Below are 27,615 nucleotides of genomic sequence, written 5' to 3' on the forward strand. Positions count from 1 at the left end.
CTGTACCACGTCCCTCCGCTGCCCTAAAGACTACTTCAGCAGTTGGTGAAATTATAACTATGCTGGATAGTCTTCTCTTTTAGATCAGAGTCGTGTAAAGGGAAGGGACCCAGTTCACTTGATTGGAGCTAACACAGTACTGCCAATCTGCTTCCTAACCTTTAGGCCAGTGACACGTGCCTTGATGTGATTGGAGGCCGGGACACCCCCGGGGCTAAAGTGGCTCTGTGGCCCGAACACGGACAGTGCCAGCAGAAGTGGAAGCTGAACAGAAACGGAACCATCAGCTCCTATCTCAGCGATCAACTTGTCCTAGATGTTAAAGGTGGGCCTTTGAGGAAACCCAACGTTCTGTGTCCCTGGATAGAATTTTAAATTCCAAACCTTCTCCTCTTCCTGGGGAAAAGAAATCCTGATGCACAAAAGAAATATTAAGTCATTTCTACTTACTCTTGAAAAAAGATACGCTGTTTTAATGAACAATGAGCTACTTGGCTCAAGCAGGAAAAGCCTCAGGACAAAGTCTGAGGTTTTTGTTCATTAGGACAGTTGTAAAATTCTCATTTGCTACATGATCTTTGAGAACAATTCTAAATTTAAAGCTTCATCAGCCATAAAATATCCTGTTTCATAGAAAGAAACCTCTTTTTGCCATGAATTGCTGTAGTCCTTAAAAGCCCTCACTTAAAATTGATGGCAGGTATCATTTAAACTTGCTTTGGAATTGAGCAAGGTCTGGGCTGTTGCTTTAATTGGCTTAGTCACAGCCGCTGTCCGTGTGGAAACAGAAACCGTGCCCAACATCCAGCCCGAGCTCTCTCCAGAACTGTGGTGCTGGGCACACGGCTTTTGTAGTCAACTGTTCTACCTCTTAGTTTTTCAGTTTGAGTCATACTGAGGTCTGATTTGAGGTTAATCATAGCTAAGCTTATTTAAACTCAGCTTCCCACATCAGGCTGCTTTTTTTTTTTTTTTTAAGATTATTTATTTATTTATTTGACAGAGAAACAACAAGAGAGGGAACACAAGCAGGGGGAGTGGGAGAGGGAGAAGCAGGCTTCCCGCTGAGCAGGGAGCCCGATGCGGGGCTCGATCCCAGGACCCTGGGATCATGACCCGAGCGGAATGCGGTCGCTTAACTGACTGAGCCATCCAGGTGCCCCAGGAATGAAGTCTTAATCTGGCACTTGGTGGGCTGAACATTGTTAAGCACCTGTGTGAACAAATAATCCTTTCTTTTGGAATTCTTATTTTAGGAGGAAATTATTATGACAAGACTCATGTAATTGTAAATCAACCCCTGGAGGGAGAAGAAACACAGAAATGGGACATTGAAATATTGTGAGGAGAGAATCTGCGGCATCTCTAGAAAGAGCAAAGAACAAACCTCCTGTCCCTGGGAAAAGAAGCTACTTGTCCTCACGCTCCTGCATCACTGAGCACAATGAAGTTTTCTCCTAGCTTCCAAGACCATTGCTCTTAACCATGGCAACACTCAAGTATTCTTGCCAGTTGTTTAGCATTCCTATGAAAAGCACATTTTGATTTCTGCGAAAGGTTCTAGTCCTGATTGGTCTCCAGTTTTCTGGTGAGCAACTTCCCTCAAGCGTGTGCTTTCTCTCCTCTCCACCAGACACAAGTCCTACTCCTGAAAGCCACTGTAGGACCCTGGTGACTGTCAGCCTGTATTAGCTGTTAATATCCTAGGAGACAGGTGTGTGAGTGTGAAGCACAGGGAAACAAATTCCTTTAGGTCAAGTCATCCTTTTGCAAGAAGAGAAATAATTTTTTTCTAGCAATGCCTAAAAACATATTTAATAAACCTTCCTATTAAGCTGCTGTGTTAGATAAGCCTTAAAGGGTCTTCTCTACTGAGGCTTTTATAACTGAAGCACCATAAGTATTCATACTTATAACTGACCCCAGGAAAGGACCTTGGCTTTGTTTAGGAAGGAGGCTCGAGTATTGGCATATTTTCTGTGGCCAAACTAAAAAAGCACAAATTAACTCGTGACCATCCTTACTCTCTCCCGCGTGACAAGACTGTAATCGGTGGTCACCTGTCCTGGTGCTGACACCTCACCCTATATTTTGCCTGATCTGCCCTCAAGGAGTTCAGTCAAATTTTTCTTTGTCTGAAGTAAAGGGAAATTTCAAATGTTTAAGTTAAAACCAAGTAGTATTTGAGCCTTTTTGACTATACCATTTTACTTAATGAAATGGCTGAAAACTCAGTTTTTATTTCCATTTTTAAGCAAAATCAGGTAGGATATCAGGTAATCAGTACCACCTTTAAAAATTATACAATTCTTAAGTATTTTTCCCTCCTGAGTTGGTTTTAAACTTGAGACAACTGTTTCCTTCGTCACCAACTTTTACCAGAAAGCAGAAAACTGTCTGCTCTATTTTTATATAGAAAGATTAAATACTCCAGTGATATTTTTGAATTATCAACCTTTACGCACTTTAGAATGTAAAATAACAGTGAATTGTTTAAGCACAAAGACCCAATATTTTGAGCATTTTTTTATGGAGACTTGGTCTTTCCATGTAAATACTGATTTTTTTTCCTTCAGTCGTCTCAGGCTCTTTGTCATCCTTGAAGCAGCATCTGTAAGATGGGAGCGCCTCTCATTAGTGTGGCAGTATTTAATGAAACTTACATTATCCGGGTAACTTTATTTTAATCGGGGGAGGGGGCTGTGTATACACGGAGGTATATATTTTCATTGTAAAAAAACAATTTAAATTTTTTTTGTGTTAATTGTTTAAAAGATTTTTGTAGAGCCAATAAGGCTCTTTAAAGAAGTTTCTTCCAAAGAACAAAGACAAAGCCAAGTAGCGACCTTTAAATTTCAATGATCCATTTATTGGAGTTGTGCCTTTTCTACCACACTGGATTAAATGAGTTTGTCCAAAGTACGGTTTGGTTACTTTCTGAGACCCCCTTCTTCCGTGAAGGTAAGGAAGGCTGTTGTAGGGCCCTTCCCAGTCGACAGAAGCAGCACATACATCGTTGCTCTTCTTTGCGCACGTGTCTGAGACGGTACACCCTTGATTCTGGACAGGCCCTAGACTACCTGGATTAGGCATTCTGTCCAGAGGGATAACACCAGGTTTTCCTTCTCCTCATCTGTAGTCAGTTTCAGGTCCTTGACAGAAATAGCTGAGTGACCCCAAATTTGCTTCAGTGCATCCATATGTGATAAAGGAAAGCGAAGTCCATGGGACTGGAAAAGGATACACTAGTCAGATAAAAAATATTAAAGTGGTATTTTCATAACTTGTATAGTTCTATAGTTCTCAGTATTTCTGATAGCCTTACAACTAGATAACGTATAGAATCTGCCAATTCCCATATAAAAACTTAGACTTCACGAAAGGTCTCCTACTTTATATCCTAAGAAATTAGTCGTTTGAAATACTTCATATTTATGACATTACACATTTCCTACAAGGCTACATGGTCCCAGCTCGTATCTTTTAAAGCTGGTGTATGTGTACGTATATCACAGAACTGTCTGACTGACTTAATCATCCCCGTGCAAGGGCTCTGTCAGTTGTGTGAAATGTTAAGCCCACGCTGCAGTCATAAGAAAGTGCATCACCCATAAATCAAAGGTAACACATTCTTCCCAGCCATCACCAAATCAGAGTAAAGATATTTTAGGTTGGAACAGACCTCTGTTTCCTCATTTCCCATCATGTGTGTCTCTCTCCTATTCTTTAAGGAATGATAGATGTAAACCATCTTTTCCTGAGTTTCATCCTTAAAAAAAGGTAAGAGTTAAGCTGTCAACAACACAATATCGAGGAGGTCAATACAAGGAGGGTTCTCCAATAACAAAATTTAACACCAAGAATCTTTTTGGCACAAAGTTAGGATAGATATACACAAACTATATTCCTCAAATTACTATTTGTATATAGCAAATAGGCACTTTTTTTTTTTTAAAGATAAAACAGAGTGTAGCTCATAGAGCATCATCAGAAATGTGGCTTAATGAAAAAGCAACCACTTAACCTATCAACTTATCAATGAAACATTCAAGTTTCATTTAATCCAGCCAGCACTTTTTTTTATATCCATATATGACATTCCCAGTTATAAGCTGGCAATTTGTGAACACCACGGAGTATTACTTCTTGAGAAATACCAGCTGTGGGATCTATAAAAACTCCCAATTACAGTAGCCTCTCAGATAGTCTACTTCCCTGTCCATCCATCCTACAGTGACCAGAACCTCAGTCCTTGTCACCTCTTAGATAAGGGTTACTAGGATTTTTTTTTTTTTTTTTTTTTTTTTGAGAGACGAATACAAGAGAGTGTGTACTTTTGAGGTCTTCTACATATATTATAAACCAGTCCTCCCCAGGTCTGGCCCCAATGGCTGTGACAGTCTGGTTATGGACACATCTAGCTGCCCCCAACTCACAGCCCCTCTACTCATTCATGGAGCACCTCCCAAGATAGCTGACTAGGAGGAAGAAGGTGAAGTCACAGGGCACGGAATAGTTCCCAAGGTCCTTAGGATTGTACAGGGAGCTTTGGTAATAAATACAGAAGCTCTAACCCAGACCAAATGAAGCCTGGGAATTTATAATTTCTAAAAGTTTTCCATTGAGTCTAGGATCAGTAAACCATGGGGCCAGGTGGCAAGGTTATATAATATAAATTTTCTTCTGCATGATCTAGAAGAACATCAACAAAACCACATGTAATGACCGACTGGGCAAGGTGCAGGATGGGAGAGTGCGTGAGGGAGGTGTGTGAACAAGGAAGGGTCTGCAGTTGTCTGAGCAAGAGCAGTATGGCCTGAACCAGGAGGCAGAGACCAGGCGTCCATCACCACATGAAGGAAATGAAGGAGGGATCTGTGGGGAGGAGGGCCAGCCTCAAATGCCCAATAGGCAGGCATCTTTGGCATAGTGAGATCTGGGCACCCTCTGAGGTAAAGTCAGGGCACTAAGGAGAACAGATGGATGCCCAAAGGGTTTGGAAAGTTAGGGGCCATCTGTTAGTTTGATAACCTGAGGCCTGTGATGGAAATGTCCTGAGAGGAGAGGAAACCTCCTCCTCTCTGGATACTCACAGATTGATCCTGATCCGGCCCTACTGTGAGGATGGTGTGGTCTTTAAACTGCAGTCTCACTGTGCTGTCCAACCTTGGTAACCGTCCACCTAGAAGACCCAGAGAGAGAAAGCCAGCCTTCAGTAGAGGAATCCCAGGCTCAGACTTGTGTGCGGTGAATCCAAATGTGGGGTGCCCTCCAACTCAAGTACTGACTTACCCCATATTTATGATGATACTGAAGTATAGTTTACATCCTTACGGAGCTCATTCTTACAGTGTAGACGTGTAACAGGTAAGTGACAAGAGATGCTGGTAGGTACCTCTGCTAGATCTAAACCATGCCCCGGAAGCAGAGCGGCGGTCCCGACAGACAGTGCCGCCGTGCACCCTGCACACAACACTCGCTGCCCAGGTTCCAGCCTCCGTCTGCCGCTTGCTCTACGTGGGGAGCCCAGAAGTACGACTACCTGAGTTCAAACCGCACCATCTCACCAACGACTAGTTCTGTAATCCTAGCAACTTATTCCATCCATGTAGGTCAAGTGTAGTGTCATGAAAGCCACCTAATAAAGCTCACAGAAAAAAAAAAAAAAAGTATTTTCCAAGTTGGATTTAACTTCGTAAAAAAGTAGCCACTAAAAACAGACTGGCCTGAGAGGGTCATCTGGTTGAAGAAAGAGTCTTGAGGGAACATAGCGTTATGGACTCTAATGGCTAAGACAAAGAAGGGTTCAGGTAAGATATTCTGTGCCATAAGCTGATACTCTGAAAACTGTTCTACTAAAGACTGAAATACATGCTGGTAAAAATTTGCTATTTTGAATAGGTGCAAAAACAAATTCCAAACTTCCCCCAAAGATGATACTAAAATTATAAGCAGAATCAATGTTAAAGGCGACCTTATAGATTGTCTTATTTCAGTGGGTCTCAACCATGAGAAAGAAGGCTTTTATAAACGTTAGTAAAAATAATCCTCTCAACCCCACAGAGAAGGAGAAAGGCAAGGCAGCCGCAGAGCTGGCCTGGTACCCACAGCCGTGTCTCGGCGTCTCCTGTTGAACACGATTCCACAGAACACCAACATTCCAGCAGGCCACTCTGTGAGAGGGCAAGGCGAAAACAAGGCCACTGCAACAGCATGTCAGAACTCAGGCAAAAGCCAGAACACTATCCAAACCTCAAAAATGACCAAACGTCCCTATCCTGCTGATCTGAGCGGCTGCCCCTGCCTTACTAATTGCAACCTCAGCCTCATTTCACTCCTCCTGCCTACAGGAGACCCAATCACACTCATTTTCTGACAGCGGCCATCCCAGAACAAAGCCCTGCTTTCTTAACCCTCCTGAAAAATCACCTAACTCAAGCCTGAATCCTTCCAACACTCTTTACTTAGATCACCCGCAACTCCCAGCAGTGTGGTCTTCCCTGTTGCAACAAGTCCTAAATTCATTTGTCCCACTGCAGGAGTGTTGTACTGATGGTCTGCTATCACCAACTATCCAAGTGTTAGGTCATTTGCAGCCTAAACCGGTCACAAAATAGTCACCTGGGACTCGGGGCAGGTTAGTGACAACCTTGTGTTCAAGTTCTTAGAACTTCCTGAAGATGGAGAATACCAGAGTGCCCATACACATATTTCTCACCCACAATCACAGGGTTCTTTCTCCCCATCAAGTGGGACGCAAGTTCTTTGCAAAAGACTTATGAGATGCAGGATCCCTAAAGCTACAGCATGTCTCATCCAAACATAACATGCTAAAGATAGATCTAGGTCCACCTTAATTCTAAAATGCTTCTTTCTTTCCATCTGCGCAAAGAGGAGCCCATCCAGGAAAGCCTCAAAATATCCCACCTGGCATCGAAAGCTCAGCTTGGTCTCCCATATAGTAAGGGGGGAGTCTGTTCATAACAAAATCCTTCTTCATGTCAGCTGAAAGCAGCTCTTTGGTGCCCTCCAGCCGGTCGGCAAGGGTCCTCAGAAAGCCACTTAACCTTCTCGTCGCAACAGCCGTGGCGTCCACCTGCTGGAAACCCCGAAGTGAGTCCTGGCCCGAACTCCAGCAGGACTGCCCGCGCAGGTCCTGGTGTCCAGAGCAGTACGCGGAGCATCACCAGCCAGCATCTCCAGCGGGTCTCTCCTGCGTAAGCCGGTGGCCGAATCTGCGGCTCTCCGGGCCACGTGCCTCAGTGACTCAGCCACTTCCTTAGCCAGCGTTCCCACCCTGCCTTCGCCGTGCGGAAAGAGGGGCTGCCTGCGCAACAGCCTTGGCTCTTGGGGGCCCACGGACCGTGCAGCGCCACGTTCCCCTGCAAAGCATGCAGCGCTGCATGTAGCCCAGGAGCTGGGCTTGACTGGTGGGAAGAAGGATCCTGGGGTTGCCCAGGAAGCAGGCCACAGCTTCCGCTGGCCTGGGCTGCCACTGACCCCCCGCCCCGACCCCCCAGATCCCCAAGCCTTTACTCCTTACCAGGAGCAGCTGCCGGGGTATGCCAGTCCGGAACTCCAGATCTTCCTTTGCAGTGTCAAATACAAGCCCCGAAATAGTGTCCAAAAGGAAATCTCCCCACGAACTGGAACACGCACCAAGAAAGAAAACCGTGAACACCCACAGAATCTACATAAAACACTGATTACTTAGTAAACCCAGAAGCTACAAACTACATTCCAACTCCCCAAGCACTGTGAGTTCCATTATTGTGACATTACTCAGCACGAAGAAACTTGAAGGCCTTCATCAATCACACTGCTTCTCCCCTCCCCTTTCCCAGACACTCACGTGGAAAGGTAAAAGGTAGGAGGCTAGGCTTTATTCACGACTTCTCTTAAAAGATACCACACAATCCTATACAGGTGTAAAGTGGGAAGTTCAAGGGCCCAATTTATTTTTAATGTTTTCAATTGTAACACAAGTGTCTATGAGAGGAGCTCTGTAGGAAATTTTAACAATCACAGGACCTAAAAAAATAGTTCATGTTCAAATTTCAAAAAGAAATACATTTAGGGTAACAGTAAAATCCCTGGACTGTGTAATTATCTGAACTGTTACACATTACATTTTCCTTTTTCCCTTATAAAGAGGGGCACTCTTCCTCAGTGAAATATCCAACATCAACAATTTCAAAACAATCGATTTGCAACTTGTTAAAACTCTAGCAGTGCTTAGAAGGGTAGAATCCAGTGGCCAAAAATAATGTCTAGGGATGAGCATCGGTGTTCAATTACCTGTACTTTGTCTGGGGCATTTACAATCGGCTCGCTCCTAAATGTGTGCCACTGTAAGAAACGCTCTGTGGGGTTGCTCTCTTTAAATATTTCTAGCTGTTTATAATTTCCCCCAGTGTCACCAGCAGATTTCAAATTGCTGGCTATGTGCAAAAATGGGAATTCACAGTATGACTTTTGCTTCTCACTCAGTAAGCAAAATTAACACTTTTATGCTTCCCTTCCGAAAAAGTGCCCAAAGACAAAAGTCACATGAGCGACACTTTCCCTAAGACGTCTGCATTTGGTGTCCTCATACTTTGCAACTTAATGTTACACCCAACCTCCCATCTGATTGAATGAACCTTCTCCTGGAGCTCTTTTACCAGCACAAAAATAAGCTCTTCTTTTGCAGGGTCCTGGGTGAAATCGTGCGGCAGTAGCTCATGGGGAGATGGCACTGCAGTTAAACCAAGCTCTGTGTTCTGGTTAGGGTCAGAATGGATCTTAGACCAAACTTTGAGATTAGTATTTCTTGAGGGGTTCACTTTGGTAAAACAGCCAAATCAACCTGCTGCTGTCCCACACCCAGATCCCAGACGTTCCCAACAACGTCCCCCTGACAGGTGCTAGGAAAAGGCCCCAAATCCTCACCCTGCCAGTGCCTTCCGGGGTACCAGGCCCGCGGCACAGGGACAGCTCTGGGAGCAATGGTTCCTGAGTTCCAATTTGTCCCCTTCTAGCTCCAGCACCACCGAAGAGAGCACAGGTCAGAGTCTGACCCGAGGCTCCGCAATCACGGCGCCCGTCCCCCTCCCCAGCTGACCAGAGAAGGCACGGGTGGGACCCAGGGGCAGCCCACCAGATCATCACTCTTGGGATTGGGAAAGAGTTTAGCAGAAGTAGAAGCTATTAGGTCTAGTGAGAAAAAGGGAGGTCAGACGAGTAACTGATGACGGCTTATGGATGAGTCAATGTTACGAGTAAACAGAAGGTGAGGAAGGAAAATAAGTGCATGAAAAACCACTTACTAGAAAACCAGTTGGGGGCATTAAGTGAATGCAAAAGACAGAGAATCCCAGAAAGGGAAAGAGCTGAATCACATTAATAGCAGGATACCAGAAGCTACGTGGACACCCACGGGGCCAAACTGGCTGCCAAGGCCCAGAGCTGCTCGGCACCCACTGGGAACTTCTGGTTCCAGCCTCCCCGTGGCTATGCAAGGAATCTGCCTAGCCACCGTAAGAAGAGCATTTTTCATAAAGGAAGGATAATACAAGCTCTGGTCTGCTTGTGGGCAAGGACTACCCTAACTGTAGGCCAGGCTCCAGCTAGTTCCTCCGGTCAGCCTCTTAAACACAGGGGCTCATTTCACCCAGAAACACCAGATGAGGAAGCAGAAGTCATGCTTACCAACTTGTTTGCAAGTTATGGCTCTGAACGTAGGAGGGGCCCTGCTGTCCACTGGGGCTGGAATGCCTCTCCCAGTCTGACCGTCTGACCCACTCTGCTTACTCACCCTTTAAGACTCACTCAGCCTGGGTGTCAAGTCATTTCTGAAGCCTTCCCTGACGCCCCAGCTTGGCTCAGCGCATTCCTCTGCACTCCTCAGGAGTCTCCTCTACAAACCCACGATGGAAGTTATCCCACTGCTACTCCCCGATCCGTCTCCCCTCCTACCCCCAGCTCCAGGGTGCGAGTTCAGTCCCAGGCCCACATTCCCAGCCACCGCACGGGCTCTGGTGCCCACAAGCTGCCGGGCATCGACGACTGGCAGTCTGAACGCGCCCGGGGCTAGCAAGGTCGCCGTTGTTAGGGACCCACAGGGAGGCCGCTGCCGCCCGGGGCCTGGGAGGCGCCACGCACCAAAATGGAACACAGTTTTAATCAGAACGGTTTTCAGCACATGTGCTTTTAGGTCTCACTGTTCCAGACTTGCTTTCCTACTCCATTTCATGAACTTGTATGAACAGTGGAAACCTTACAAGAGATCCGGAGGTTTCAATGGACACAGAGTTTCTGTGCGGGGTGACGAAAATGTGCTGGGACAGACACTGGTGACGGTTGCACAACACTGTGAACATAATTAATGTCACCAAACTGTACAGTTAAAAATGGTTACGGTGGCATATTCTATGTTATAAATATTTTACTGCAATAAAAAAATGTTAAAAAGAGAGAGACTGCAATTCCAGCCAGGCGTCAATAACACACCACCACAGCTGTGGTTCTTTCTTCCCAAACTATGGAGCCCTCACCGGGCAACTCCCATTTTCTATACAGTCAGGTTCATGACATTCGCAGGAGGAACCCCAGATGGGCCAACGGCATGGATAGGACTCTAAAGGAACCAGAAGTTAGCAAGGGCCTGAATGAAACCTCTGAGGTTGGATAAGCAGGACAGCAGGGCAACTCCCTCATTCCCTTCTGCATACGGTTGCCATGGGACACAGCTTGAGCTTCCCTGGGATGCAAGGCTGGGAGGAGAGTGTTTACTTGTTCTGGTAGGTGCTGATGGTCACGTGAGTAGAGTGGGCCAGCCCTGGAGGAGTGTCCGCTTGATGAATGGTCCCTCTGGGAAAGTACAGGACATCACCTGGCTAAAGAAAGGAAAAAAAATGGGAGAAGGGAGTTAATAAGGAGGATGTCTTCTCAGTCCTCTATGTCTTAAAGAGACAAAAATAGGCTCTGAGTTTCAGTTTTCCATTCTAGAAACCTTCTACTTCGTGATTCCTGAGGTGGTCTGTATGCTGGGCTCCTGGGGTCCCACTAGTCTACCTTCACCATGCCTGTGAGCCTGTCACTGTGAACCCCAATCTTGGAGAGGGTTTCAGTACCTGAAGTCACTTTCTTTATTCACAAGCTGAGAGCAGGTGCCCCTGAAACTGTCCCGCCCCAATCCAGGTGACACCCTGGGGAGCCTGCACCCTCCCTCTCCACCCTTCAAATGGGGCAGTGGTGAACAGTAGGAGCTTTAGAGTCAAACAGACATTGCCACTTACTGGCTAGTGACCCCAGGAAATTACTGAACCCTCCCTGAAGCCTCAGTTCTTTCACCGGTAAAACGGAGGCAATGGCCCAAAATTCAGACTTATTTTCACGATTAAAGGAGATGCTATCTCCAGAGCTCTTGGAGCCGTGACAGGCACATGGTTGTACTGTAATTACTCTTCTACCTGCCCCTCCCCCCCTCCACCAGCAGGCTGGTGAGCTCTTCCAGGCAGGGTCAAGGTCCATCATGTACTCCCCAGAGCCCAAACTACCAAGGCATCAGGTGTACAACAGAGGCTCAATGAATGTTTGGATGAACAGATGAAAAACCATTTAACCCTTCACTTGAACCTAAAAACTAGATGTAACTGGAGATCAGTCATTCTCCTGGGCAGGTGAACCTCCTCTACCCTGTTCCAGGTCTCACCCAAGCCAGGGGACAGAAGTATCCTTCATAAATCATTCCTGAAGCTACATCCTCCCTAATCCCACCCAGATGAAAAACCCAAAAAACTGCAACCACGGGAAGCAGTCTGGCTCACTGGTTAAGAGGGTGGGCCCTCGAGGGGCAGCTCAAGAAATAGCAGATTAAAAAAAACAAACAAAAAAACCCAACCTTTTCTTAATGTTAAGATTTTCCTTAAAGCAAGAAACAATATACAATTAAATATATTCATAAGAGTGATCTTGGTGGCTCATTCACCCTGAATGACACCAAACTGACAGGGAAATTACTACCTCAAGCAAATGCTTTATTCACAATCATAGCTATCACTTGCTGAATGTCTCTGTGCCAGCCCTCTGAATGAGACCTTCATTCATTCATTTATTCATACCACAAACATTTGATTAACAATTCTCCATCCTCCTCCCACGCCAGGCACCATGCTAGGTAGGCACTGCGCATAGAGCATTGAACAAAACAAGGTCTGCCCTTTTGTAGTTCATTTGAGACAAAGAGCAAACATTTGAGAAGAAAGAAGAGACAACGGATACCATAAAAACATTCTATTGGAGCAAGGCAGATAAAATAAAGCAGTAAATAAATAAGGTCAAGTGGTGGTAAATGCAGTGAAAGCAAAAGAAGCAGAAGGAGAGGAATGATGCATAAGGTGATGTGGAGGGCAGGGTGTGCCTGGGGTAAGAGGTGCCATTTTTATCCAGGATGGGCACTGAAACCTCACTCCGCTACAATGACATTTCAGTTGAGACTTTAGGAAATGAGCAAGCCAGCCACGGGACTACCTGGGCAGAAAGGGTTCCAGGTAGAGGGAAGAGCAGTACAAAGGTCCTGAGGTTGAAAATGTGCTTGGCACCTTTGAAAAGCATTGGTCAATGTGGCAGGAGAGTAGTGAGGGTGGAAATGATGGGAGATGAAGTGAGAAGGCAGCAGAGGGGCCAGATTACAGGGCCTTCTGGGCTGTTTTAAGGACTTTGGCTTTTATTTTGGATTTAAAAGAAAACCACTGGAGGTCTGGGCAAAGGGTTCAATGGATCGCAAAAGGATCATGATCATCATTACGTCAGAAAAGTCTGTGATGGGGATACCAAATAGGAGGCTTTTGTATAGATCCATATCCAAGGGTTTTGTCCTGAACAAGCAGGAAAATGGTGAGGCATTTACAGGGAAGGAGGCTGGGGACAGGGTGGGAAATGGGAGTTTGCTTTGCAGAATATTAAATTGGCAATACCTTTTACCCTTTTAGTGGAGACATTAAATAGGCAGCTGGATATAAGTCTAGAGTTTAGAGATGTGGGCTAGAGACTGAACACAGCACTGAAAGTAGGGCAGTCTAGAGGAAATTTAAAACCATGGGAGTGGGTGTGGATTGAGGAAAGAGGTCCAGGAAATAATCCCTGGCACCCTAACTTTCAGAGACACAAAGACTGAGGACAAAACAGCAAAGGAGGATGAGGAAGAACAGCCAGTAGGTGGGAAAGAGAAGAGAGGGAGGCGTCCTGGAAGCCCAGTGCAGAAGGCAGGAGTGACCCACTGTGTCCAACGAGGCTGACAGGGGGGCTGCTGAGATGCGGACTTGAAGGTCAGCACTGTACTTGACAACATGGATTGCCCAGTAACCTTGGGGAGAATGGTTCTGGAGGAATGGTGAGGAGGAAAGCCTGTGGGGAGGAGTGCCCACGAGCAGGAGAGAAGACCGGTGACTGGGTCCCCGAAGACATCTACGTCCTAACCCCAGGCACCTATAAATATTTAGGGCACACGGACAAGGCCAATTAAGGCGCTGACAGGGAAATTAGTCCAGATTATCCAGGCAGGGACAATGTAATTACAAGGATCCTTAAAAGTGGGAAGAGGGTACGGCAAGAGAGAACCATAGAGATGGCAGCGGGAGAAAGACTAGGCTCTACGTTGCTGGCTTGGCAGATGGAGGAAGGGCCGTGAGCCAAGGAACGCAGGAGGCCTCTGGAAGCTGGAAAAAGCATGGAAATTGATTTTCCCCTAGAGCCCCTGGAAGGAACTCAGTCTTGCCAACACCTGATTTCAGCCAAGTGAAACCAAATCCCTTTTGGACTGCTGAACTGCAGAACTATAAGTTAATAAATCTGTGTTGTTTTAAACCACTGAATTTGTGGGAATTTGAAAAGCAGCAATAAATATATTGACATAGAGCCATCTCTTCCAAGGAGTTTCACTGCAAAGGAGGCATCAAAAACATATTTTTCAATTCTTACAAACTACAAGGTAAATATTATGATCTCCCTTGCAGTAAAGGAGAAACTGAGACTGAGATAAATAACTTGCCCAAGAATGCACAGCTCTTAAGGGACAGCAGCTGAATTCAAACCCAGGTGTGTCAGATCCCCAAACCAGAGTGGTGTTCCCACTGCAGGAGGGGTCTTCATCCCAAGACCTCGGGTTTGGTGACCCTCACTGTGGCCTTTATGCCCACCCCACCCAGAGTGACTCAGCTTTTCTGTTTCATACACTGGGCATTTACGCGAGATTTCATTCGAAGAGCTTCACCGATTTAAAACCCACAAGTATATAGACGTGCAACTTGGGAAAAAACCCACGGTACACAACGCTTGTCCTTCTCCTCCCGGGAGACTCAGGGCTGCTCCTAATGAACCGAGACAGGATGGGTGTGATTAATGGGTATCACCCCATCTCCTCCCAGGCTCCCAGCACCACCTCGCAGAACCCACACCACCTGCACCTGAAGACCAAGAAAGCTCAACGTTCTTGGGCACGGCAAGTAGCCAGCTGTCAGGCTCGGTAACTCAGCCCTGGCCTCAGAGACCATGGACAGCTTAGTCTTTGGCCTAAAAATAATCAACCAAGAGACTATTAAACATGCTTCACCAAGAGTGAGGGTTGGTGAACTCTCTCCCTGAAGGGCTCCACAGTAAATAGTTGTGGCTCGCGGGCCACGTGGTCTCTGTGGCAACCAGCCAACTCTGCGGGTGTGATGTGAACGCAGCACTAGACAGCAAAAGGAATGGACTGTGGCTGTGTTCCAGTAAACGTGATTTACCAAAACAGGTAGCAGGACATATTTTTGGCCCATGGGTCATAGTTTGTTGACCGCTGACCAAGAACTTAAAAAAAAAAAATGAAGGGTACCTTTATTGTATCTATTTAAATCCCCTGTAATATAAACACACATCATAAAAAGGGAGATTGTTTCTCCCAGTCACAGGCAAGCCAGGCAAAGTTTTTAAAATCAAGAAAGGGCCATAAAGTATTGAGTAATTATAACTAATTATTAAGTTCAAGACACAAGAAACTCAAAAATAATAACTATATGCAAGTATATCAGGTTGGTAGAATTTTTAGAATGATTTGAGCTGTTATATCTTAATTCAACATATAAAGTTGAATTATGGACCTATTCTTATCCCTCTACGATTTTTTTCTCAGCAATCTCACCTGCTAGGGATTGGCTGTGGTCAATCCAGGCTAACTGCTCAAAGACAGACTCTCTATAGCAGGGGGCCAGCCAACCAGTCACCATGCTCAAGCCACCTGGCTTCCTGGAGGAAGAGCCCTTAATTACTATATCCAAAAGAGGATTACTATTCTTTTGGTGACTATACACAGGGGTAAGGAAGGGGAGTGCAGAGAAAGTCTATTGTACAGTCAGGAGGAAAGTGGGTCATGCTAGAATTTTCCCAACAAAAAAACTAAGGGGTCCCTGGCTGTGCTCTGCCTAGGCAAGCTACAGCCCGGTCCTGACAGCTGGCTTAGATTTGGTGAAGCTGCCCAAGGCCGAACTTTCCACTTCTACTCTAGAGAAGTCGGTGGTCAACGAAATCACAATCCATTTCTGTTGAACTTGGATTACATTTGGAGACAACTTGTTTGGAAAATGAACTTAACGTCTCCTCAGCTCAGTTCTACAGTACAAACACCAAGTCTCCTTTAGAAGCTGCACGTGCTAGCGAGCGAGAGCCAGCCCAAGCCCACGCTCTTGCATTTCCTCCCACGGGGACCCCCGCACACACACTAAACCCCAGACCGGACCCTGTGTCAGAAGCAGCGGCCATGATGGAAGTCCCGTACCTTCAGTGTGAACTCGAGCGCCGGCCTCCCAATCCTGTCCTCGGACTCCACGCTGTACTCCCGGGCCAGGGGCACAGTGGGGTGGTAGAGACGCCAGTGTTTCTCTCCTTCCAGCTGCAGGATGAAGACCTACGGAAGCCACAGGGCCCAGGAGTGTCAGCGAGCTTCCTGACAACTCACGAGGCCCAGGGCTGCTAGAGGATTAGCCCTGCAAAGGCTTAGATGGATTACAAATTTCAGATAAAAAATAAAAATGAGAGATTAGTGAGGCATTTCACTCTATACTTAAAAGTTGCCACTGCTGGTTTTCACTTTTAAAAACAGGTAATCATGAACCCTGATACTGGAAGGATATTCATTCTCTTCACTGTAATAAAGCCTCACTGGGTTCTTTATATCCCCACATCTCCTCCCTTTAAATCTTCTATCAGACAGCTGAGAGCCCATAATCTCTGATGGAAAAGCCAAGTTTCAGATATTCCTCAGGGTCTAAAATCCTGAGTATCATCCTTGGCAGAGAGGAAAACTTCAAGTTCTTTATTCTTCATTCAGCCAAAGATATTTTAAAGCTCTGTTTAAAATATTATAACAGCAGGGCGCCTGGGTGGTTCAGTTGATTAAGCAACTGCCTTCGGCTCAGGTCATGATCCTGGAGTCCCTGGATTGAGTCCCGCATCGGGCTCCCTGCTCGGCAGGGAGTCTGCTTCTCCCTCTGACCCTCCCCGCTCTCATGTGCTCTCTCTCATTCTCTCTCTCTCAAATAAATAAATAAAATCTTTAAAAAAATAATAATAATAAAATAAAATATTATAACAGCAAAAACAAAAACTTTTGGGAAATGTATTGGTATGAAATTGCTTTCAAAGGGGCAAGAAGGGGCTTTTTACTAATAACTCTGTGTTCATACCGTTGCATTAGCATAAAAAGAAAACGATGGACTACCCATGACGGAGAATGAACTTGTTCGGCAGCCACACGAGAGTGAAGCAACACTTGTCAAGGTGCCAGTGCCGAAGTGAGACCATGACCTTCATTCAAGCCGCCCCAAGATTTTCACAAATGGAAAAAATTATCTATTTTTGGCAGCTCCAAAAAAAGGATGAAATGAAAGCAGATGTAAGGATTACTTGTGACCTCACTTTATTAAAACTCATACATTGTGAAATTAGAGAAAAAGCCAATCACGCTTTTCTGTAGACAAATTCAATAAATACCTGTTTCATAGGAATGTGTAGCTCTTTATATTAGTAAAGTTAGAAACCATCTCTCCCCTTTGAGAATGAGCAGGAAACCAGTTTGGCAGGATTCACCTGACCCCACATCTGGGTGAGGTCAAGATCTCCGGGACCACACGGCAAGAAGCGCAGAGAGCTGAACTGAACCGACATCTAACCAGGCTCGCAGTGACTCCTTACCCGAGCAGAACAATGTTCTTCCTCTTACCTCCACGTCGTCATAATGGGGTGGGAGGCCCTGGGATCCTGCAGGGGTTATGTATACATTCGAGCCAACCAAGGAGCCAAAGTAGCATTCTAGCTTCTCCTGGATCCTCCAAAGCTCATCCTTAAAAAGAAAGGAAGGAAGGAAGGTGGGAGAAGAGGTGAAAAATATGTCAGAAACAAGAGGAAGAACATGTTCTTATTCACTTAGCCAGTCTTTACTGCACAGCTCTTATGTTCCAGATACCCAAGAATTCAGCAGTTAAAGAGCCAACACCTCTGCCCTCAGGAATCTTCCATCCTAGTGCAGAACACTACAGAAAACCGAGAAATTAGCAAGGCAGGCAATCAGGAGTCACACAGGATTTTAAGCAGGGCAATGACACGATCTAATGTACATTTCTGACAGCTCACTCTGGTTACTGTGTGGAGAGTGGCCTGGAGAAAAGCAAGAGACATCAGTCGGGAGCTACTAAGGCAGCAGCCCAGGCGGGAGATGAGCAGGGTGGTGGGGGAGAAGGAGAGGCAGAGATGCACCCTGGAAGCGCCACGGGCTGTGAGGGACCAACTAGGACAGGGTGCGGGAGGGGAAGGGGATTAAAAGCCTCCTGGCTTTGGCTGGGCAGTTAGTGCCTGGTTCACCCTACTAAAGTGGGAAAGACTTGTTAAAGAACAAGGGTTTTTTTGCAGGGATGGGGGTGTAGGTGTGTGTGCAGGGAGAGTTCTACAGTAGTTCATGAGAGAGAGAGAGAGAGAATATGAATGATTTTCCCAAGTGGATAAGGAGAGGGGAGGTAGCAATTAGGCCAGGCGGATATTAGCACTTCTTCTCTGCCAGGCCCTGTCTCTAAGTGCTTTACGTATACTGGTTCTATAACCCTCCCAACAACCCTGTCCGGTAAGGGGAGCAAGACCATAATGTCTGGTTCACAGATGAGGACACTGAAGCACGAGGACACACAGCTAATATACGACGGAGCCAGCACTGAAATCCAGGCAGCCTGGCTTGTGCCTTTAGCCGTGGCCCTATACTGCCCCTTTAGGAATCATCTTAAAGAAATCACAAATCCCCTACGAGGACACTAACGGATACTGAAGACATTCAGTCTCAAGTATGAATGTACGGTGCCTGGCACACACAAGACACTCAAATGCATTTTTAAAAATTTGGTGAGTCAACCAATGACCACAGCTTGAGAGTCAATCCTACCATTTGACTGAAAAAGGATCTACAGTATTAAAAGTACCAAGTGGGAAAGAGTTAGGTCAGTATGAAAAAAGCTTTGGGAGACATCTTTAGGAAGACGACTGGGCTACTCTATTTATAGATCAAGGGTTCTACTTAACAGAGGAAGAATAATTTAATGGCTTCTGAATAGCTCCAAAGAGTTAAGAGAGCTCTCAAAGCACCTAATTTATACCAGGGAAGGGCCAGCAGGACCTGGCTCTGTAATTACATCTAGTATATGTACTGCCGAAGCGAGCACTGTAATTACATCTATACTGTAACTGGAACCATTAGAAAACCAGGGCTTCTCCTTCTGACGGCCTGAGAGGCATCTCAGGACCATATGGGTGACTATGGTTCCCAGCTCAAGCATCTGGGCCGATCAATTGCACAATTTTTCCATTTCTCCTGGACATTTAGCTTCTCAATCTGCCAAGTATAGCCTAGTAGAAAGAGATAGGAAGTCAAACCACCTCAATCCAAGTTGTAGTTACAAACTAAATGACTTTAGCGTCTTTATTTGTAAAACGAGGACTCCCCCACTAAGACTGATAAAACAACTTATCTGCGAACTTACTTAAGTTGCAAGGCAGGATACAAGTGTTATGGCTTCACCAACACCGACTTAGGCACAAACAAGGCTCTTACGACCTGTCTTCTTTAGGTCAGGATTCCCAGCTATGTCTGGAGATGCCAAGGAGGACCCCAGAGCAGTGAAAAGGGAAGGTGGAAGCCTCTTCCTCAGTGGGTACAACCTCCTCTCTCCACTGACCTACCCATAAAAATCAAAACTGAATGCAACTGCTTCTGGGACCAGAAGCCCATGGGTACACCTTTACTAAAGAAAGGCAAAAACAAACATGCCAAAGCCCTGCTACATTTCAATTAACATCTTTAAAAGTATGGCAGGAAAATGCCTCAGATTTGGAGTCAGAAGTCCTTACTTAGCAGCTATGGAAAAGGTCCATAGCTCTGAACTCGTTTTTTTCACATGTAAAATAGAGACCACAATGAATGCCCTATTTCGAATGTCTGTTAGAAGATTCCAAAGTGGGGCGCCTAGGTGGCTCAGTAGGTTAAGCGTCTGACTTCGGCTCGGGGCATGATCTCGGGCTCCTGGGATCTGGCTCCTTGCTCAGTGGGGAGCCTGCTTCTCCCTCTTCCTCTGCCCCTCTCCCTGCTCGTGTTCTCTCTCTAATAAATAAATAAATAATAAAAAAAAGAAGGTTCAAAAGTGAACACGTGTATTTGGTAAACTCACCCAGACCTTTGACATGGATTATCCAAAGAAGGTGGGGAACAACTTAGGGTTCCCTGATTACCTCCTTATTCACTTCCCGACCAACTAGAATAAGAACTTGTGCACATTCTGAAACCCAATAAACAAGGCACTGTCTACTCTCTCAACCTAGCCAGTGATGAACTGCCTCTCGACTTTTTCTATCCTGATAATAATATGCACATTCCTAAACACACATACAACACTAAACCTCCTCATAATAAACTATTTAGAACCCAGCATCCACTGTAAGAGGGTGAACTCCTATAGGACTCTCAAGTGGTGGAAAGAGAAAAAGCAGGGTGCATCCCAGTCTAGCCGGGGAGCTGAGTTTAGACGGAGAAAGCTCATCCTTCCCACTTTCGTAAACCTGGCCAAAGAGCTGAGTCAACAGGGCAAAGGAAAAAGAGAGGAGAAATGTGCAGGACTTAAGAGACGAACAGGGAAAAGCCCAGGATGATTTTCCCTAGCTAAGGACAGAAATGACAGCCACTAAGGACACCACACATATACCAAATAATAACTTTCTACTGGTTTGTGACCAAATTACATATAATCAATTTCATTGACCTTTTATGTTCATAGTTATTAGGTGTCTAAAACCCGCTTTTTAAAAAAGTGCTGCTTCTAGCCAAGAAAAGAGTCAAGGACTAGCTCAGAGAGAAGACCATGGTGTCCATATTTCCTGAATTCAAATCATGACTTGGTCTGGCAAGTTATTTATAAATTCTTTTTGGGTGCTGGGCCAAAAGGTTGGCATTCCAGAAACATTTCAACTTCTTATGACTGCATGAGATGGACTATCTGGAATCAGGACTTATACTGAAACATCTAAGAGTACTTAACTTTATCCAGAGCACAAATAGGTTCAAGATCCTTTAGACAAGAGAGGAAAATTTGGCCAATGGGCTCTACCAAAGCAACAGAGTTCAGCCATTGGAAACGTTACTGATAACTGATGATAAAGTCCCAGGAGCCATCACACAGCCAGAATCCTCACCATGGAACCTGATGGACCGCTCTCCTGCTCCTCCTCCCATGCTGCCATTTTGGTTCAGCCATGGGTCATGAAAGGGGATTTCTGAACTGAGAACAGACCCTCATTTGTTCTGGGCCACCTGTCATGTAAAGATCTCAAACCTCTACAAAAGCAGATTAGCTAAGATTGCATTTATGAAGCAGAAACTGAACAGAGAGGAGGCTAATTATTTCTTGAATGTTAAGCACTGATATAGAATAAATAAAAAGTGAGCCACTCTCCCAGACTTGCAAATCAAAGCTATCTTCTACCTATGACTGCCTCCCTGGGAGTAGTTCCAGGACCCACACCCTCAAAGCTACCTGGCGGCTGTTAATGAGGGTAAAGTCTCTTTCTTAAACATGCATCTGGTACTTGATCTGGTCACAGCTCTGAAGCCTCTACTTAGCTCGTTGTAAGTAGTAAAGGGAAGCAACCTCAAGAAGAAAATGATCACCCCGACGCTATCATGCCTTAAATTATAATGACAGGACAAACCAAATAGAAAAGTCTACCATACACCAAAACATAAACCACCCCACAGAACATGCTCCTGGAGGTTTAATGTTAATTTATAAACTTGCAATATAGTTCTTGCAGTGCGATGATCACGTCCCCCGGAGTTGTTGGGCGATCCTAACAGTTTAGCCAACAGATAACACAGGATCTCCTAATCTGGGATGCATTTAAAGAGCAAACAGGTGGTACCTCCTCTCAAACTGGCAGGACGCTAATCATCACAGGTTCATCCCTGAGCTGACCTGTGGCCAAACGTTAGCACTTTAACCCATAAAATGATTCTGTCATGGGGAGAACCTGTTACCTTAAATCTCTGAGGTTGGTGAAACTGAATTGTTGCCCTTTTCTGGTCAAAATCTTTTCTCAGCTGAAGGAAGTGCACCTTGCCATCTTTATTTAAAACCTTCTTTTTCCCGTTGACACAGCGGCAGACATTTACGTCTCTTCCATAGTACATACCCCGGCTGCAGAGACTCTTCAGATCTGACAGCCTGAACAGGGACTGGTAATATGTGGCCACTGCAGGGTCATCTCTCTGAAGGAGAAGGGGCTGCTTCTCCCAGAATTCCCTGAAAAAAGTCTCTGTCTTCATGGGCGAGATTAAGCTTTCAAAGAGATCACCGGGGCTTTCAAAATTCAAAGCGGAGGAGGGTCCGCCAGTTGCCTCCATCTTCAGCTGCTTACAGGGAGCAGATCCCTCTTCCTTCCCCGTCCCCGTGGGCTTTGCTTTCTTCGGCATCCTTCTGTCCTCCGTGAGGAAGCGGACCTACCGGAGAATGAAGCACACACGGGATTAGGTTTACCAGGAGTGCCAGTGTTCGTGTCAGCAGATCACGCACACACAGCGTGCGAGGCCAGTAGCCCTTCAGGAGAACTCGGAAGTCAATGCCATCTCCTTCAGGATGTGACCGAGCCTCCAGCCAACACCACATCTTCCAAGATAGGATTCAGCCTCAACCACCACTCAGATTACATATCCATCTAAAGGAAAGCTTGTTTTTCTTGTACATAAGCACTAAGTCATGAAATTCGTTGTTGTTTGTTTATTAGGAGGTATAATGATCCCAAATGAATGGTTCTGCGATCGTGGCAGTTCCTGGTCACAGTTTTAGCCGGTGGCCATTGACGCGGAAGTCGAAAATCCTGAATTTGGCGTCAGTCAGCACCAGGTCCCAAACCTAATTAGATGTACTCCTGAGTTACAAACACTCGCCTCCAGAACTACCAACAGGGGCCCACCACCAGTGCTCCTGGGCACAGCACCGCCCCCACGGGCTGTGCAGGAAGGCGGCCAACGTGCCCTGGGCACCCGGTGGCTGGAGCGAGAAGCTGCCTGCTCCCAAGTCTCTTCCTTACCACCTGAACCTCCTCACTTTTGATTCGCAGCTTACTCCTGAAAATAGCTACTTTATCGGAAACTCCCGCCCCCATTAAAAAAAAAAAAAGAGGCTGCAAAGTAAAAGCTAAAGATAATTATATGCCATCTTTAAAAAGCTTTAACTTTTAAACTAAAATAAAATACAATAAAATACCAACATCAGGAACCTCAGACACAGCACTCCCCCCAACCTTAACACGCACGCCCATCACCTGAGCATCTAGATCTGAGGCAGGGCTGAGATTCTGCATTTCTAACAAGCTCCCAGGTAACAATGCTGCTGCTGGTCCCGGGCCCACATCTGAGGAGCAACACTCCCCAGCATCGCTGAGCCTCTCTCAGAACTGCCCCCAAACCATACTACTGCCACACTTACAATGCAGCTGTCCTTCACCTGGGGCTCAAGAATGATATTTCAAATTACATGAATTTCCAGAAACTGCAAGATTCTATTGCAAAGTGTATGTATATCTATAGATTTGGGGGGTAGGCACATTGCTCTCACTCGATTCTTAAAGGAGTCCCTGGCCCCCCAAAAAAGGCCAAGAACCATTATGCTTATAAAAACCTATTTGTCCCAGAGTCCAGTAACTAATAGATGTTATGGTTTTGTTTTGTAGGGCTAGCAGGACTGTAAGAACACGGTTTTCTGCTCTTTTGTTATTATAACTAAGGTGTATTTCAGCTACACAGTGGACTAAGTAGAATTAGTGGTCTGGCCTGGCAAGAAAGTACCCTGGAATAGGTGTTACACACTGCAACAACTAATTTATAAATGAATGCAACCCAAATGTAAATTGAACAATTTAGGAAGTGGAAACATCAAAATATACAACTCTAGTGGCCTCATTTTAGCTTCTAAACTTTGTACCCATGAACAGCTCAGATCAAGTGCCTTTGATAGGAAAACACAGGACAAGGGGCGCCTGGGTGGCTCAGTTGGTTAAGCGACTGCCTTCGGCTCAGGTCATGATCCTGGAGTCCAGGGATCGAGTCCCGCATCGGGCTCCCTGCTCAGTGGGGAGTCTGCTTCTCCCTCTGACCCTCCCCCCTCTCATGTGCTCTCTCTCATTCTCTCTCTCTCAAATAAATAAATAAAATCTTGGGCGCCTGGGTGGCTCAGTTGGTTAAGCGACTGCCTTCGGCTCAGGTCATGATCCTGGAGTCCCGGGATCGAGTCCCGCATCGGGCTTCCTGCTCAGCAGGGAGTCTGCTTCTCCCTCTGACCCTCCTCCCTCTCATATGCTCTCTCTCTCTCTCATCCTCGCTCTCTCAAATAAATAAATAAAATCTTTAAAAAAAAAAAAAAAAAAAAAAAAAGAAAACACAGGACTAAGGTGGAAAACAAATACAAATCGACACCAAAAGCTTGCATTGGAGGAGTAAGGGCTTAAGCTTAGGAAAAAAAAAAAAAAATTTCGGTGTTTTAGGATATGTCATCCATAAGTCACATTTTCTGAAAATGTTCCCTATTCCTCTTAAGTTTCCCAGACCAGTTTGATTTCTCAACTAAAGAATCAAGGCTTCAGTAAAGTATTGCCAATACTTGGAACTCAACTAAAGAATCAAGGCTTCAGACAAAGTATTGCCAATACTTGGACCCAGATGCGGTGTAGAAACAAGGAGATATGAAGAGATTCAGTAAAGAGCACAGCTAGTGCAGAGAGGCCTATCCTTCGAAAGGCCCCGTGTATGGCTATTGTCTGAGAACTTAGATTTCAGGAGCATTCCCACCACCTTTAACGGAGAAGAGTGACTCACTGTGCCTAAATTTTTTGTGCACTGTGGTTTATAATGAACACCTGTTTTCCTTCTGGGAGTCTGGAATTTTGGTTGGGGCTTGGTGCCAGGCAGAGGATGCCTACGTGGTCAGCCCCCAGTAAAAACCCTGAGTTCTGAAGTGTCTGATGAGCTTCCCTGGTTGGCAACATTTCACATGTATTGTCACAACTAGTTGCTGGGCCAATTAAGCACCTAGTCTATTGTTATAATAAATGAGCTGTGAGTCCCAGCAAATCACTGAACCTAGGGATGGTCTTAGAGACCCCCAACACATTGCTCCCAATTTTTAAAAAGTGTTAAATTGGTTCAGAGGGTTTGTATCATTAAGGTACCCTATAATGAAAAAGTAATTTCATATTAAGCTATACATCTCGTATCTCTCACAACTGGTCAGTTTAAAATTTATTTAAGGGATGTGGACAGCAGGAAGATGCCAATGAAAGGCTTTTCTTTAAGCACAATTTATAAATACAGTATGAGCACATTCACCAGGAAGTGTGGTTAAACAAAGTGCACAAAATACGTAAGCCAAAAGTAAAATCACTTAAAAGCATTTTTCCATCTACAATCACTAATAAAATAAACCCACCACTGCATAACAAATGCTTTTGTTAGAATATAAATTTCATTACTTATACTGCCAAAAGTTACATCATTTCTTGTTTCTCTACGTTCATATTGAAATTATTTGAGGCTCAGTTAATTGGAAACTGGCTTAGAGGTTACTGGGTAAATATACTATTTCTCTGATTTTCACACTACCGTATTATAAGACAACCATTCTTTTTAACAGCTTTTGGGGGTGGAGGGGAGAAGAGATGACATACCCTACCACATTAAACATGTAAAAATCTTAAGATGCATCACAATTTCAGAAAAAGTAAAAAAGCCTATCTTAGAATCTCAAAAATATAGTAATTAAACAAGAAAAAAACCTTTATCTAGAAAAGTAAAGCCAATATAAGCCTGACCATAAACCTCACAGACCACCCAAACAGAAGTTGAGTAAATATTTTTATAAAGCTACAGAAAAAAAAAAAAAAAAAAGTTTAAAAAAGCAATTGGGGGGGCGCCTGGGTGGCTCAGTCCGTTAAGCAGCAGCCTTCAGCTCAGGTCCTGATCCCGGGGTCCTGGGATCCAGTCCCATATCGGGCTCCCTGCTCCATGGAGAGTCTGCTCCTCCTTCTCCCTCTGCTCCTCCCCTGACTTGTGCTCTCTCCTCTCTGCTCACTCTCTCTCTCAAATAAATAAAAATCTTAAAAAAAAAAAAAAGCAATTCGTATCACTTAATGTACACAAATAGCAAATGTTATATACCTGAAACTGTTATATATCAATTATATTTCAATTTTTAAAATAAAAACAAATGTTTCCAATCTGAGTTGATTATAAACATTAAAGTATAAAAAGATTAAATCAACTCAGTTCATATTGTACTAGCCATCCATAGAAAAACTAATCTAAACAACTTTAAAGAATGAACTCGACAATAAAATCAATACTGATAACCAACCCTTCCACAGCCAATACATACAGACAGAGCCTTTATGTTTTTAAGTGTCCTAACCTTCTTTCCTTGGTAATATTTACTGACAAGAAGTCAACACAGCAACAGGTATCTGCACATTCCCAGAGCCTAGCACAGAACATGACACATGGGTCCCCAAGAAACGTTCGCTGAAGTTTCCTTTTTCATGTTTTGTATATAATTTTAGAGAAAAATCCTCAAACCCTTACACAAAACAGCGTTGGGGGAAAACAAAGTTTATTCAGTGGGGATTATTCTGATGGTCGTTGTAGCTTGGGTAGTCAACCGCACCGTCAGTTGAATGGCACATCAGCCCTCAGTGGTTACTGCCACCCAGGGGCGGGAGGTGTGTCTTTATAATCTTCAGAGCAGAGTTCTAAAGGGGAGTCACCAAGAACACTTGTTCACATGCACATCTGGGCCCCAGATCAAGCCTATTGGTAGCTGGGGCGTAGAAAACCGCATTAACCTAGTAAATTCTCCACAGGAATTTTAGATCCATTCGCATAGAGAATGATAGTCAAATTCTGCTCAATTAAATGCACATCCAGGATAGAAATATTACCTGTAAGGAGGTCGCCTAGGCTGACCTAAAACATTTCTTTTTTTTTTGCCCAACAGAAATGTTTATCCAGAGGGAAAAGTGGTTCTCCTGGTGACCTAAAGCTGTGATCGGCAGTTATCTTCTTAGTTGTATTCTAAAGAGAAAATGGATTATACCACATTCATGTATTTTGGTGACCCACGACGTTACAAAGGATGAGGCCAGAGAGGCAAACCCATCCACCCACGAGACTGTGGCAGAGGCTGGGAAAATCAGGCTCCTCCACTCAAACGCGAGTCCAGTGAAATCAATGGCCTGGCGCCGAATTTTCAGCTAATTAGTGGACTAATCACATCCTGGGACTCCCAGGCCCCTGCTTCCTGAAAACACAGTGAACAACCTGGCCTTCCTAACCTGTTGGACGACCCACTGCCAGGCTGCCAGGCTAGTCACACTTGCTCAGTGCCCGGCAAGCGGCAGCTGGAATTTTAAAGTCAGGGCGGGACAAGAGGGCCGCAGCTGCCCTGGCCACAGCCCGGGCTGCAGGTTCCCCAACCGTGAAGCCTGTCTCCTAGGCCCGACCTGACGCCAGAAGCACAGCCCACGTGGAGGCCGCGCTCCCCGGCCGGGGCGAGCGTCACCCTCCCTACCGAGCCTCCAAACTTTCCGAGCGCTCGTCCCAGTGTCCAGGCCGCCGGCGGCTCACGGGGGCCACTCTTGGTGCCCAGGTCACTCGTGACCCTACCCCTCCATCCAGGCAGCAACAGACCCGGCGTGTCCTCCCTGCCCGGGTCCCCGGAATCACGGAGCGCGTCAGCGCGCGTCCCCGGTCCCGAAAGCACCAGCGCCCGCCAGCCCGTGTCCGCGAGGCTCCCCGGGGCTCGGCTCTCAGGTCTCCCCCTAGGCCCCACCCGCACCCGCGCTCTGGCGCCGGGAGGGCGCTCATGACCCCGCCAGCGGCGGCACGGGACGGCGGGCGGACACCACTCCACTCACCCGGCTCGGCCTGTTGCGCGCGGCCGCGAGCGGGCGGGGCGGTGACTGGGGGCGGGGCGGGGCGGGGCGGGGCGGCGTGCGCACGCTGGGGGGGGCCCGCTCCGGCTTCTG

At 45.7% G+C, this 27,615-nt stretch overlaps 2 protein-coding genes across 12 annotated transcripts in view; one reads left to right on the top strand and one right to left on the bottom strand.

Moving 5' to 3' along the window:
• The window catches only part of CRYBG3 (crystallin beta-gamma domain containing 3), a 105,889-nt gene extending 102,970 nt beyond the window's left edge, over positions 1 to 2,919 (top strand). The window contains exons 21-22 of the mRNA XM_036070277.2: positions 166 to 325; positions 1,257 to 2,919. Of these exons, the coding sequence (XP_035926170.2) occupies positions 166 to 325; positions 1,257 to 1,345 (249 nt within the window). The 3' untranslated portion in view covers positions 1,346 to 2,919. The remainder of the gene's footprint in view (positions 1 to 165; positions 326 to 1,256) is intronic.
• Positions 2,844 to 27,549, bottom strand: RIOX2 (ribosomal oxygenase 2). Of its 11 annotated transcripts, none has more exons than XM_078061991.1 (11): positions 27,505 to 27,524; positions 26,530 to 26,662; positions 21,581 to 22,042; positions 17,237 to 17,356; positions 15,794 to 15,922; positions 10,774 to 10,877; positions 7,544 to 7,646; positions 6,928 to 7,099; positions 5,094 to 5,182; positions 3,683 to 3,769; positions 2,844 to 3,245 (listed from the first exon to the last, which is right to left on the bottom strand). In XM_078061991.1, the coding sequence occupies exons 3-11, from the start codon at positions 22,013 to 22,015 to the stop codon at positions 3,072 to 3,074; spliced, it is 1,413 nt and encodes a 470-aa protein (XP_077918117.1). In that variant the 5' UTR covers positions 22,016 to 22,042; positions 26,530 to 26,662; positions 27,505 to 27,524; the 3' UTR covers positions 2,844 to 3,071. The 11 variants fall into 11 exon arrangements, with proteins under 11 accessions (XP_077918117.1, XP_077918194.1, XP_077918359.1 ...); XM_078062068.1 differs by lacking the exon at positions 27,505 to 27,524 and adding an exon at positions 27,426 to 27,443; XM_078062233.1 differs by lacking the exon at positions 27,505 to 27,524 and adding an exon at positions 27,254 to 27,409 and having other exon boundaries at positions 2,844 to 3,230; positions 6,928 to 7,096.
• Positions 27,550 to 27,615: the final 66 nt, after the last annotated feature.

The sequence above is a fragment of the Halichoerus grypus genome, chromosome 1 (genome assembly GCF_964656455.1).
Source record: "Halichoerus grypus chromosome 1, mHalGry1.hap1.1, whole genome shotgun sequence".
Taxonomy (NCBI): Eukaryota; Metazoa; Chordata; class Mammalia; order Carnivora; family Phocidae; genus Halichoerus; species Halichoerus grypus.